Source organism: Phoca vitulina, unplaced genomic scaffold (genome assembly GCF_004348235.1).
Source record: "Phoca vitulina isolate PV1807 unplaced genomic scaffold, GSC_HSeal_1.0 scaffold12, whole genome shotgun sequence".
Lineage (NCBI taxonomy): Eukaryota > Metazoa > Chordata > Mammalia > Carnivora > Phocidae > Phoca > Phoca vitulina.
Window position 1 is genome coordinate 29,198,746 of NW_022589715.1, and position 14,511 is coordinate 29,213,256.

The 14,511-nt window shown below is 47.3% G+C and overlaps 1 protein-coding gene across 2 annotated transcripts in view; it reads right to left on the minus strand.

Annotated features, from left to right (window-relative positions):
- The window catches only part of MEIS1 (Meis homeobox 1), a 133,967-nt gene extending 128,728 nt beyond the window's left edge, over window positions 1–5,239 (minus strand). For both annotated transcript variants that reach the window (XM_032410832.1, XM_032410833.1), the window contains exons 1-2: window positions 3,719–5,239; window positions 1,633–1,859 (exon numbers count right to left, since the gene is read on the minus strand). In XM_032410832.1, the coding sequence (XP_032266723.1) occupies window positions 1,633–1,859; window positions 3,719–3,730 (239 nt within the window). In that variant the 5' untranslated portion in view covers window positions 3,731–5,239. The remainder of the gene's footprint in view (window positions 1–1,632; window positions 1,860–3,718) is intronic.
- Between the last annotated feature and the right edge of the window lie 9,272 nt (window positions 5,240–14,511).

The window sequence follows — 14,511 nt, forward strand, 5'->3', positions numbered from 1 at the left end:
CAGTATCTGAGGGTCGGTTCAGCATATCTGGCCGGAGAAATTGGTAACATTTGCTAAGAATAAAACCCAAGCGGATCCAGCAGCCATTTTGAATTAAGTTTCCCACCCCGACAAGCCCTCGTCCCTCCGCTGCACATCTAGGACCTGGTGGAGAAGAAAGGCGGTGGGCGTTGGGGTTGGGAAGGCTCGTTCAAGTGGGTTCCTCCAAGGCAGCCTTGCAAAGCCCGAGACTCGGGGGGATCTTGGTGGCAGGCACTCAGCTAACTTGGGGAAAGGACCTCTATAGCTGCAGGACCGACTGTCAGAGTGCTGCACCTACCGATCCCGACCCCACGGCCCTCGGAGAGCAGGAAGGCTCCTCCTCAGCTCCCGGCACACTTCCCTCCCTTAGCCAATGGCCCCCACTGCCCCCCAAAGAAAGTTCCTTCAAATGTTCCTGCGGTAAAGCCTTTCATTTTTTTCTCTGCGGAATGGCAAAGCAGCTAGAATAGCGAGCGAGGGGCCTAGATGTCGCTTATCTCAACCCATAAAAAAAAAAAAAAAATGCTTCTACTAATGCTCAGGAGGTGTCTCAAGTCTTTTATTAGCTCTCACAGCCCAGCCAGGAATTTAACAGTTTGGGGTCCTTTTCAAAGCTTCCCCAAATGTTCTGTCCCTGAGCCTAAACCATTTGCAGTTAACGCTGCGGAGAGAACGCTGGGATTTCAACAAGCCCATCGCACAAGGGACCAGAAGATAAAGCAGAAAGGGTTTTCAGCTGGGGAGGGTCAGTGTGGCCTGATTTTTTTCAAAAGAAGAAATAAATAGAAATAAAAGTTGCTGCAAAGTAAAACGAGGTCCCCAAATTCATGAGCACACAGTAGGCACAAGTGACTTTCAAAGGATTTTACCAGCCCGGGGTCTAATCGACTGGCCTGGGAGAACACCGTGTACACCACAGTCTGCAAACAACATTGGCCTGAGAGCACCCCCACACCTACTTCCAAATCCTGCAGGTTTCGCCTTTGAACACAAAGTACTAAAACGGCTAGAAGTTTCTTAATGTCTATAACAATTCAGAGCAAGCTCTCTCCTTGCCTATGGTGGTCAAACTCCCTAAATGCAAAGCATGTTCCCCCTTGCCTGACCTGCAACTGTCCTCCCTTGATTTTATTGTGCGGCGGCCGAGCCAGCATACGGTTGCTGAGTAAACTTAGCAAGTCAGAACAATCAGTGGCTTAAAAGATTTTCCCTTAAACTAAAAGTTTCGTTCCAACACAAAGGCGCCTACATTTAGAAATCCCCAACGCTCTCCCAGCGAAGTCGAGCAAGCGAGGACTCCAACCCGCTGAGCTACAGAGCCGGGGTCTGAGAGGGGACGAGGGACCTTTGGCAACTTCTCCTGCAGGGCGACCCCCTTCGCCGGCACGGCCTCGGCAGAGCTGGGTGCTGGGCAAGCGCTGAGCATGTGTGCAGATGGGGGGCATCCGGGATGGCAGGCTGCCCCCGCAAATTCTCCATGCAATGCAAATGAAAAGTTACCAAATAGTGTACCTCCAAGCCATAGAGCTCTGGCTTTCCTTTTACCAAAGGCACAGGGAAATAGAAGAAACATCCCGCTCTACTACTTAACCTGCTGCCCATTGTACCTACCCATAAATGGCATCTTTATCTCTCTTTAAAGCGTCATTGACGGAGGAACCCATGCTGGGGGCCATGGCGTTGGTGTGAGCTGTGTGCGGGTACTGATGCGAGTGCAGAGGAGGCCCGTGGTTCAGGTGGTGGACCGGCTGCATGGACCTGGCCGCATGCGGGTCCCCATACATCGTGGAGGGGATGCCTACTCCATCCATGCCCCCATAATGGGGTAGATCGTCGTACTGCATGACAAACAGGAGAAAACAAGGTTCAGAAGGCCAGGCGGGCAAACGGGGAGACGGCAGGGCACCGAGCTTATATAATGTCAGTCCAGCTGGATCCTTCAACCCGGAATTCAGTGGCCTTGCATCTCTAAAGTTGAGATTTCTTATTTTAAAAATGATATCTAGAGTAAAAATTCTAGGATTCCCTCTGAGACTCGGCTGGGATGATGGTCTTGCCCTAACTTGTGTCCCTATCAACTAGTTCAGAAATTCAGGATCCTTTTGGCAAGGAAGGAAGGAAGAAAGAAGGAAAGAAAGGGAGGCATTCTCCCGGAGGGCGGAAGGTAAAACGTGCATGTCTCTAGAGGAGGAAATTCAAAATCACAATAATAAAACGTGCCAGGACAGTGCAGCAAACCCGCCTAGTTTCACAGCCCCTTCCCATCAGGGGGAATTAAAAAAAAAAAAAAAAGTTACGATGGGAACAGCTAAGCTAAGCACATGAATTCAGACAGGCTTCTCATTTTATTTCTCTGCCAGCGTGGGGTTAGGCAGTCCTGCAAGACACTGCATTTCCTTTGCTTTCCAAGGCAAACTCTGCTAAATTAAACAAAACTAACTGGCCTCCTTATAAGTGAAACTTAGAGAAACGAAGCTTTTCATGTTCATTAGAGCTGAATTTAAAATTGGGCAATTTCCCCTCAAAGTTAAAGAAAACCTATAGTTGGAACAGTTAGATATTCTATTTTCTCTACTCTTATGAACTTTCCCCCCAGACTAGAAGTCAATGAGGCAAATGTAACTCATCAGGTGTAAAGTAAATTCAAAAGCAAATGCACATACAACCCCCATCTTCTCTCTTCAGAAAAACTACTTTCATATTGATTGTCATTATTTTTGTGTGCAAAATTTAGCTATTTAGAATTTTCTCCTTGCTTCATTCCGGACAAGTTCTTTTCCCAAGATCTGGAGGCGCCAAGAGTGAAATGATTTTCAAAGAAAAGAGGAATTGCCACTTTCATCTCCTTAAAGCCAGAGGTGTGAAAATAGTTTGGAAGAACGCTGACATTTGCCTGAACCAAAGCAGTAAAGAAAAATGTGTCAGCCTAGTAACTTTCTTTTGCAAACAGGGCTTTGAGGGCCAGGACACAAATTATGCAAGGAAAGCTTTTTGTAGACCTCCCCTTTCTTTTAAGAAACTACCTCAGTTGGGTTGTCATTGTCTCACTTTACTCTCACTACATTTCCATTCAAATAGGAATATTGGGGAAATTAGTATTACATTTTTAAAGTGAGTAGCTGTGTCCTTAGTATCCAATTAGTGCAGGGCTTTTCTAACAAAAACTTTCAAAGTATTACCTTTTATAAAAATCCATGCACATTAAAATCACTTTTAAAAGATGAATGTTTTCCGACCCCCAAAGCCATTGTACTATGACAAAGTCATTTGCTTAAAAAGCTAAACACTTCTAATGATATTAAAAGATGAGCACAATCAATAACATATCAGAAGTTTCTAGCTGCTTCATTTACTTTAAAAATAGCTTTAAACTTCTGCTCCCTGAACACTCACATTATACATTAGATATCTAGCGCTTTTTGTTTTTGTTTTTTAAACAGATGATTGCCCGAGCTTGTATTTTTATTTATATAGCTGCTGGTTAGGAATCTATAGAAAACTTGATTACTTGAATTAATTACATGTAACATACATAAGTCCACAAATGCACTGAATAAATTCTCTCGCTTTAGGCCACGGCTTTAGGAGCCTCATTCAAAAAGACAGAGAAAAAAAAGGAAACTTTTTAGCAGTGTCTTTCAGCCACGTTTCAATTTAATCTCACATTTGAGTTCCACAATTGTTTTTTAATACGTACCCTTTGCGCCATCGGCCTCCCTGGCTCCCTTCCTACTTCAACTTCTAATATATCCTCTTTAAGGCCAGTGTGAAAAGAAACAAATAAGCAAACTCCCCCGGAAAAAAAAATTTTTTTAAAGCACGACGAAAAATCCCTTAACGTCTCCAGCAACGTGAGCTACTGGTCCCAGATCTTCGGTCTACGGGACCTGAAGCAAAGCGCCCGAGTCACTGAGCATAAAAGCGCTCCGTTTCCAAGACAGCAGCGGGGGCAAAAAAAAGCAGATCTTCTCTCCCCCAAAAAATCAGTTTAAAAAAAAAAAAAGAGCGCCCCTCAGACCCAACTACCAAATCTCATGGCTTTCTGCCACTCCGGCTGTCAATCACAGGCGAGGTTGTCAACGTGGTGAATGAATGATCATCCGCTCTGTCTTCTTCTGGTCAGAACACCTCAAATGTTAATATTCAAATGCACAAAGCCCTAGCGCTCGCTTCCCTTGAATCAGTCCTAATTCCTAATCAGTTTCTCTCTTCTCTCGCTCGCTCTTTCTCTTTCTCTCTCTCTCTCTCTCCCCCTTTGCAACTGCTGCACTGGAGGGAGATTAGAGGAGGAGGGTTAAAAAAAATGTCTGTCTGAGTTTGTCTTAAAGGAGCCACGATCGATGCTGCCCGCTTGCAGTCCCCGTGCGTGTGTAAAGTGTGTGTTGCACAGGCGGAGAGGTGGATTCCGACCAGAATGCTAGAACCCGGAAGTAGTGGTGGCCATAACAGGTCGCGTCTTACACAATGCATTGGGCTGCAGCAAGTAGGCTCCTCGGCAGGGGTGGGTGCGCGAAGCGAGCTCTGGCCGCACTGGAGAGGCAGAGAGGCGCTCCATTAAATCGCATGCCCAGGCACAAACACCCACACGCCCAGGGCACACGCGCACAAACGCGGGCAGGAGCCCCCGGCCGCAGGCTTTATTTTCCGTATTCTTTTCTCACCCTCCCCCTCCAGACTCTCTCCCCAAAGCCGACTCTCTTGAAATAAATTGGGAATAAACGCGGGGCAGGCAGCAGCGGCAGTTATTTTGCACAGGGCTCTACGCATAGACTTCATGACTTTCCTCGAAATTATTGGGGTCTGCCAGTATTTTTCGGGGCGGAAGGGACTAATGCGGAAAGTATTGGATTCTCAGAACTGACCACCCCAAGTAGAAAAGTTAAACGGGGAGAGAGGATGAGCAGGAGCAAGGCTGAGAAAGGCTCTGCTAAGGAGTCCCGAGAACGTGGGGTGGTGAAGGCTGGGGCTTTCTGCAGATCCAGCTTAGAGTTGCTGTCAGAAGTGGACACCCGGCCCAAGAAAAGGAAATGCTTGCATTTTCTCACTTTGGGGTCTGGACCTCCCCCCCCCCCTAGTCCCGGAGGCCCCCAGCCCCAGCCCCGGCGTCCTGCGCGAAGTGGGAGAGGAAGGGAGGGAACAATGAGCCGAGAGCGAGGAATGTGCCCCAGCGCCTGTTTACAAACACGAAGCTATTTATGATCGCCGGAAAGCGAAACCCGATGCGGGCTCGGAGCAGCCCAGACTTCGCGGGTGGAGCCCGAGCCGGGGAGACTCAGGGAAGCAGGCTCTTTCTCCGACCCGCTCCGAGCGAGGAAGCCGTGCGCCCAGGGTGCGGCGCGGTAGGGTCGGCGCGCTCGGTTCAGGCTACTGCCGCGCCGCCTTTGTCTTCGAAGCGCCGAGGGGCTCTGGGCTCGGCCGTGCTGGGGCCTGGAGGGACCCCGCGCCCCAAACTCTTCCCCCCCGCGACGCTCTGAGCTCTCCTCCCCAGCCCTTCTTCCCCCCACTCCGCTTTCCAGTCCCCATTCCGGCTCAGGGAAAACTCCCAGTGCCAAAGAAAAAGAAATTCACTTCGGGAGCTGAGATTTCCCAGACAAAAATCTGTCCCAACCCGCAACTCGGAGGCTCCAACCAGTCGCTGATTTTAACTTTCTCCCTTTAAATACCTATTCTCTGGCCTAACAACAAAATCCTTTCTTTATTCTCCCACTCTGAGCTTGCCTTTTATTATTATATTTAGTGGTGTTATTTTCGTTTTTATTTTTGTGCCCGCCCGGCTCTGATACGCCGAGATGGCTCGGCCACAGCAGCTCGACCAGCGGGCTGGAAACCTCACATCCTCGAGCAAGGCTCGCAGCTCGCTCGGCTCGGAGCAGGATTTTTTTTCCTCCCTCCAGCTGAAACCTCACAGAAAACTCCCCCTGCGGTCGACTGGAAAATGAGCTCACCCAAATCTCGGTAGGCAGCCGTGGAGGAGGGCTCGGCCAATCAGGAGGCGCTCCTGCCAAAGCGGCCGCGCATTGGCTGCGGGGAAAATCAATTATCAAATAATCGATCAGCAGGGAGCTTCGATCTGCCGGGAATGCAAACTGCCAGTCCCCATTCCCGCCCTGATGGTGGCCAAAAGGCTGACTCCCCCTAAAGCAGTCGGCCTCTCGCTCCCAACGCCCCCACCCCCATCCCACTCCGCCAGCTGCGGACCAAACCCTCGTCCTAAAGGGGGATGTAGATAGGAGAAAGAGTTTTGAGAAAGATTAGGGTGCTCCTATCCGCAGAGGTTGTTTGGGAAAGGTTAGGAGCTCTCAAATGTATTGAGGCTAACTCTTAATGTGCAAACTAAGAGAATTTGCATCGGTCGGAGAGGTAGGACTCAAGTTTCTGTTAAGTGGGCTTTCGAGGAGCAAGGGACACAGGGCGAGCATCAGAACCTGTATCTGGAATCAGGTTGCCTCCAGCGCGCAGTCCCCCTAAGCGTTGTCTATTCCTTTAGTACTTCGCACGAGTCATCGCCCAGTCCTCCCCGCCCCCCCACAGTGGAGTTTTCATAAAGCCGAGCAGCTGAGTCTTCCCAGCCTCCCGCACACCATCCCCGCCCAGACACCGTACTCGCCCCATATGTGCCTAAAGGACTGACACATTCATACCCAAAGCCTTCAGATGCGCTTTGCCTTGAAAGAGCTCCGACTGTTTAAAAAACATCCTAGGATCCTCATCAATTTCTCTTCTCTTTTCCTTTCTCTCCCTCTCTCTCTCTAACCACACCCCCACCCACCCACACTTTTTAGGATCTTTAACTTTTCTCTACCGCAAACGTGTAGTTTTTGGGTACAGACGCCCCGGTGCATCACGCGGGAGGTTAAGGCAGGCCCGCATGTCAAAGCCGAGGGTGAATCCAGGTGAATTACCAGCTTCTTTACGCCACTGCCTGACGCTCCCACCCCCACCCCACCCACCCCAACGTGAACTTGGAAACCGAACTTCAGGCCAAGATGGAACCTCCCGGTCGCCGGAAGGCGATTTCTCTGTTTAGTTCTCGGGAAGCTGCGCTGGCTGGGCCAGGCAACGCAATCCTTTTCCGATTACCGGGAGGACCAAACTGGGCCGGCAGCCTGCAAGTCTCCCCCCGAACCCCAGCCAGCTTTGGCCCTCACCTGAGCGCCTTCCGACGCCTGCACGCGGGGCTGTGAGCACTGCAGGTCCAGCAGGCCCGCCAGGCTTCAGCGCGGCTGGCTGTAGTGGGGAACGCACGGAGGAGGGGGGTCGAGCCAAACATCGACATGGGCACATCTACGTTTATGATCCTTAAATGAACTGCGAGGGAAATTGTGTAAGTATAATTTAACTGAGAGAAATTTACTGCGAAATACATTTCGATGATCATAGTCTTTAAGAGTCCTTAGGGGTTCTCCAGTAAAGGCTTAGGTAACCGGCTTGGAGTTACCTCAACTCTGCGGCCATGTTTACAAATTTGGAAAAGGCCAGTTTTGATAAAGATTTCTTTGACAATAGAATTTATTTTGTATTTTTGCTTTTTGGGAAATTTGTTTTCTAGCAGAGATGAAAAAAGAAGGTTCAGGTGAAGTCACTCCTTTTCAAACATGACCAAAAACTTCAAAGCAGTAGGAAAACTATTGTGTGCTTCAACCATGATGGGTCAGATTACCTTAAAAGTACTTTAAATTACCTACACACAGGTTTTCCTTAAAGAAAGGGATAGTTTGAGTTTGTGGGCTTAAATAAACTCTTACTAGTTTTGGAAAGTGTCTTCTTTCTTCCCTCCCTCCTTTTCCATTTATAACTGCGAACCTAATGCTACTCCTAGGTCTTTATAAGATTAATTCTGAACAATCAAGGGACTAAAACACTTTTACAGTGTAATTACAGTAGTACAAATTGTTTGCCCAAACCTCATTCTGGATAAGGATTTTACAATTAGCAAACAGTTATTACAGTTGGGGCTTGCTGAGAGAAATTGCACAGAGGAAGTCTAGAGTGGTAATATAGTAGCCATAAAAAAAAAACACAACAAACCTCTCCTTTGGCAGGGCAGCAATTAATCATCTATTAAAAGGAAAAGGTAAAGGGATAGTTATAGGTATATTAGTAAACTACTACTGATAATTATCCTTGTTCTATGACAACACCTATCCCTAAGTTATTTCAGATACTTGCTTTTTGAGGCAATAGCACTTTTGTTTTGCAAAAATTTGGCCTGGTGAAGGGTTCTGGCACTTGCCCTTAGCTCTTGCAACACGTGACTTCCATACTCAGCTTGCTCTAAACATCCCAGAGCATCTTCCCAAAGATAGAGAGCGAATACTTTAAAGGGGCAGGCTGAGGCCTAGGTCTCTATTGTTTAGACCTTCCTTGCAAGAAGGCGTTTAAAACAAGTGGTGCCCCTTTAGACTGTTGGTACAGTCCTTTCTGAGCACTCCCCTCTAACTTCTGTTCTCCTATAAGGAATTGTGTCTCTGGAAAGACATATATCCTGAATTAGGCTTTTGTCCCCAAAGTTCACACTGATGAGTCAGCTCCAAAACCCTCAGAAATTAAGGAGGCACCTCTTAAGGTAAAATGTGGTGTATTTGCCAGCCCAGAATAAACAAAAGCCTGTTAATCAATCGAGTTTGGCAGCTGTGTTCACAGAATGATAAGGGTTTATCATCTGCCACCTAACTCTAAGATGCCTGTTAAAATGTTGTGATTGCTCTTTAGGTTGTCCCATGGCGTGGAGGCTTGGGATTTGTACTTCAAGAACATTCAAAGTCTGCGTCTCCCCCCCACCCCACACACACATTAGCATTTGCATTTCAAAAAACAGAAATAAGAAGAGGGAAAGACAGTTTGAAGAAAATGGATTTAAAATCTAGCAGAGATAATAGAGGAATGCTTGAGATAAGAGCCTGGATGTGATAGGAGAGGGGTACCAAGAAGTCAAAGCTAATGAATAGCTGTGAGAAAAGTGAAATAAACTATTTAGAGGTCTATAAAAGGGGGAAACCTGGTTAGGTGATGTGAAAGGGGGTTAACTGAGTGGATTAGGGAAGACGTTAATCAAGTGCCCCAAAGCCATCCGGGCTAGAAGAACTGGGAGATTTGTTTACTGCATTTTGCTTCAGAAAACAATGTCTGGGTCCAGTTCAGAAGTCAATGAGAGGTCAGTTTAGACTCTCTAACCGTTGCAGGGAAAATACCTAAGTCACTATATTCTGACTGGATAAAGCAAAAGTTAAGGAAAAAAAAAACCTGGGCGGGGGTGGTGTTGTTTTCCTTACTACCTTTCTATTTCAAATCATTAAAATGCTTTAGTCTCTAGAGGGGGAAAATTACACTGGTTAACATAATTACTAGCTCTGACATTTTCAGAAGTTATAGAGGTCTTTTATTAATTAAATGGAGAGCTTAATAAAATATTCCTAATAAAATTTATGGTTGTCTTAAAACTTTCTAAACAGTGCTATAAATTCTTAATAAAATTAACTGGGAAATGAGTTATTAGCCCACACTTTACCATCCCCCCCCTTCTTCATAAGGAGCGTCTGTAGAATGAAAAGGGAAATAGAAGCCTTTTAGTAAAATATAAATATTAGCCAAAGTCACACATTACTTTAGAAGAGGTGAAGTTTCAACTAAGTTATTTCTAGTGGCTTCACCCTCCAATATTCCCCAAAAGCTACTCACAAAACTTAGACCATTTCTTCCCCTTCTTTACTACATATTATATATGTGTGTATATGTAAGCTCATGTGAAATACAATGCTCCATTTTCTGGTCTGAGTTGTGTGTTAAGTTTAATAAAAAGCAGAGGTGCATCATGCAAAATTCCAATATAGGATTTTTGAAGGTTCAGTTTGGAAATATTTTATCAATTCAAAGATAATTAAAAATGAAATGTCTTACAATTTCTCTCAATTTAATTTCTTTAAAGGTAACTTTTAAAAAATAAATTTCTCAATAGTCTTTACCTTTAAACCCCACATTTATAACAGTTGGTACTATCTGAAGCGGCATTTTGTTGAGCGGATATGCAAAACTTTCTCATATCACTACACTTTAAAACCTTGGTTAGTTATCTGAAGTTTTGAGAGACTTCTCTGCTTCACAGATACAATACTGTCTGGTTGGCTGTTTAAAATGAACAGCACTCTCAAACATACTCCAACCAAATGAAACTGCCTTGGCGGATTTTTCAGCTTTTGAAGGCTTGATCTTTTGTGCCGTCTACTGGACAATGGAAAAACTACAGCTTCTATGACTTCAGAAACTTCTCTTGTCCAGTATGGGGTTGGGGGATGGGGGGGTAGTGGGAAGGGGTGGATTTTGTGCTGCTAAGTAGTAGGAGAGGGCAACAGGACCCAACCTTGACTCACAGGACAGATCTTGTGGTGTAATCCTATTTCATATCCAAGCTGAGGACATTATATTAAGTACAGGCACACCTAAGCCACTTGACTAAGGCACAAGGCTGTACAGTTGGCTTGGGAAAAGACAGAAAGAAAAGATGATGGGACAAGCTCAGCATCTCTGAAAAAAATATTGGTGGTTTGCTTGGCTCTGAGTGTGCATTTGCTTGATAGTCAAGTTAAATATATCTACTGCCTAGATAATCTAAGATGTACAAATGAACTCTTGGAATTTGAAACATGACATTGTTCAGTAATCAAGAAAAGTACTTTGAGGAGGAGGGGAAATGAAAACTGGTAATTAGAAAACTTTTAGTGCAGTTCTTTTTGGCAGTCTTGGATGAAAATGTGAAACTTCAGTGTTTTCGCTTGGTGATCACATGCGGGAGAAAGTGTGCATGAAATTCATAGTTAGATGCCTTTATGTAGGAGAGGCTGTTTGGTGATCTGTTAAACATTTAAAAATATTGTATATATTTTGGTTATGATTTTTAAAAATATTTATGGAGCCCTAGCATTATGCAAGCTTTGTACAAAAAAATTCATGAAGATAACTTTGACCTCTGTTTGATATTGATGTAGCTTCTGAATAATCATAATTACCATAGAGAGGTAATTTTGTGACTTAAGAAACAAATAAACAAAACCCAACTCTAATAAAATACAGAGAAGTCAAGCTGATTTTGGTGGAAGAGACATAAACCTGGGTGCAGGGCTCTTACAACTGTTCGTCTGCTTTTCTGAAGTTAAAATTCCTCAGTGCATTTTAATAAGACCTAGTACCACATGACTAGTTATTAGGGTGCCTTTTAATAAAAATTTAAGAGTGAAAAGGAGACGGTTTTAGGGCATTTTATTGATGCATAAATATATTTCAACGATCCTCTTCAAATATACATTTTGATGTGGCACTATGTCAGAATGATTTTAAAATATTGCATTAAATGTAGATATATCAGAGAACCTGAACTGACATTGACTACTTACAGCAATGAGATTGCTTGCACTGCGTGTGAAAGAACAGGATGGTTTCAATTGTACTACAGTACAGAGCTGGAGGTGGTGGAGGTGGGTATCTTTTAAGCTTTAGCATAATCAACTGAACTGTGTGACAGATTATTTTATAAGATGCTTTTGGGGTCCATTGATCCAGAGTAAAGCAATAAGGACAACCACAACCCTACTGACAATAGCTAGAAAACGTAGAAAATTCTTACAAGAACCAATCACACGTTTGATGTATTTTAAACTAATAAAGAAGTACTGAGTGCTGTTAGAGGTCTGGCCAAAGTGCTCCAGTCACCAAAGGCAAACATTTACCTTTGAAACAACAGGATGAGCCACAGTGGTCATGATTAGCATCCACGATCGGCTCGATGAAGGGGCCTATTTTGTAAAAACAAAACAAAACAAAACAAAACAAAAAACCTTCAGGCAAAAATGTACTGATTATTCAAAAATAAATATTTTAACATTTCATTGAGTTATCTAATGAATAAGAAAAACATCGAAGGCTTCCTGCAGTTCAGAAAGAATTTTAGTAGCCTGGAAAACACAGAAGGAAAGAACAGGAAGCCGAAGGACGCCTGCTGAGTAGTGATTCACTTGTGAATATCTGAAAACATACTTTTCCGTGCCCTTATTTAAAAATGAAAAATAAATATCATCCTTCCTTGTCTTTTTTTTTTTTTTTTAAATTAACATCAGTCTGGCTATGCTTGCTAAAAAGCGTAATTCTTTCCAGGCGATTTATCCAAGAAAGGGCCAGTTTGAAAACTTATAACTAATGGGAGAAGTGGACGTATAAGCCGCAAACAAATCGGTTCGCAGCGGGGCCCACAGCCTGGAGAGACGCCCCGTCTTGCGAGCTCATCCAGGATAACTTCATTTACAGGCAGATCAGCGGCCACTTCCGGGACTCTGCCGAGTGGTGTCCTTTCACCGCAGAGCCCTCAGCGGGGCTGCCCTGTCACCTGTGTGTGTTGGGATGGCCGGTCCCCGCGGCGCCCCGCGGTGCAGTCTGGTCCCCGCGCGCCCAGCCACCCAGAGCCCCGGGCCTGCCTGCACCCCCGGGGGCACGGACATCCCGGGCTGGGTGGTGGACCCGGCAAGGTACGCTTCCCGTGGGTGGCGGCCGCGGCCTCCGCTCACACCTGGCTGGGCGCAGGGGCGGCGGTGTAGGGGGAGGGGTCTGGGGGAACCTGTTCCCCGGGGACCCGGCACCGTCTGGAAAGAGCCATGGGTGAAAAGTTCCCCTCTCCTGCCAGGATCTTCCTCCCCCCTCCATGTTGGACCGCCGCCCTATCTTCTCTTTGGGGTTCGCCTCAGCTTCAGCCGGAGCGAGTGGGTCAGGCCTGGGCGGCGGGGGGTGGCGGGGGGAGCCGGAGCGCGAGGATCCGCGGACCAGCGCGCCGCGACTCGGGCCCCCGGCCTCGGTCTTCCGCTTCTGGGGGCTCAGCACCCGAGGGCGCCTTTCCCCATCTGGACTCGAGAACTCCGGCTCATCCCACCCCTCGCCCCTTTAGTCCAATTCCGGAAGCTTCTGGCCTCGGTTCCTGGACGGCTCTTTCCCGGGGGCGCCGTGAGCCCTGGGGTGCCGCCCAGCTCCCGCTTCCTCCTCCGAGGCCCAGTGTGCTCTGCAAGTCTGTTTGGGATGCGGGAGCCTTTGGGAACCTCGGCCCCCTCGCCCCCTGCGGCCGCGCCGGCCCCCTCGTAGGGGCTGGAACAAGCGCGCGTTTGTGGCCGCGGTTATTATTTCAGGTGCGCTAATGGGATTAGAGGCGGCGGAGCCCCGTGTGGGGATTGAAGCGGTTCCTTCTCCGGGGTTCCAGCCGCCGCCGGGTGCATCGCGAGTCACCGCCGGGCCCTGGCGGCCTCCTGGTGCAGCGCTGCCCGCTCCGTCTCGCTCACACCTGGGAGAGAGGTGGTGGCCCCGCGCCCCGCGAGGGGAGGGAATGGAGGGGGCGGAGGATGCGGGAAAGGATGGGAGCCCCGGAGGAAAGGAGAGAGACGCAGAGTGACAGTGACAGAGACTGAGAAAGGGAGGCGAGATACCAGCAGAAGCAGAGACAGAGTCAGGGAAACCGACAGAGACGGAATCTGAACCAGTCCTGTCCACCTTCCTACACCCGCCTGGACTGCGAGAGAGAAACGCGCTCCTTCTTCCCCTGTGCTGCTTTCTGCTTCCAAGGGGACCTCGTTATCATAGACTTTTGCATAATTGCATATTGACTTTCCTAAATAGTTCCGCAGAGCTATTTGTTGCTTTCACTTAGTCGCAAACAATTCCCTTGGGGAAAAGAAAAAAAAAAGAAAAGGGTGGGAGAATGGGGGTGGGAGGGTGGGGGGGGGGGGGGGGGGGGGGGGGGGGGGACTGAGCCCAGAGATAAATGCTACCATTCTCTTTCAGAATGTCCCTTTGGCCATCCCAGAAATGACCATCCTGTTCTGGGAAGTGGGAGTCACCATCACAAGCGGGGTGAGGTGATTGCTCTGCCTTGGGTCCATCCCCCTTTTGCAGCCCCCTTTCCACCATAGAGAACTCGAGAATTTTAGGGCTAAGTCAAAGCACTTAGTTCCATTTGCCTACTTCCCAGATGAGCAAGCGGAGACAGAGAGGCTAAGTGACCTATTCAATTTCTTCTCTTTTTCTTCTGCGTGTCTTAAAGTTCTTTTTATATATATCTCCCAACACTTAACAACAAATCACAACTACAGAAGAAGGCTTTCTTCTTCTTTCCTAAGATCACTGGACGTCAGCGCTTCCATGTCTCCTGCTAGCAGCAGCTGTGTGTGCGGCTGATGGTGGTGCGGGAGTGTGGGGGCTGGGTGGGCGCTTCTCCCTCCTCCCCTGCTCCCACACCGACTCCATCACTGAGCCCCTGTAGGAGAGCAGCAGGCAGGGAGCTTGCTGACCTGTGGAAGACCCCTCCACACAGCAGGAAGAAAGGAGCAAGGAGAGTTCATATTGGGTGGTGATTGTGCAGAGGTCTCATAGGCTTTGCTTTTCTCCAACCAAGCCCCAAACAAATAAACAAGTCCGCCTTCTGCATCGACTTCCTGTGCCTGAGTGACCCGCAGCAGAAAACTG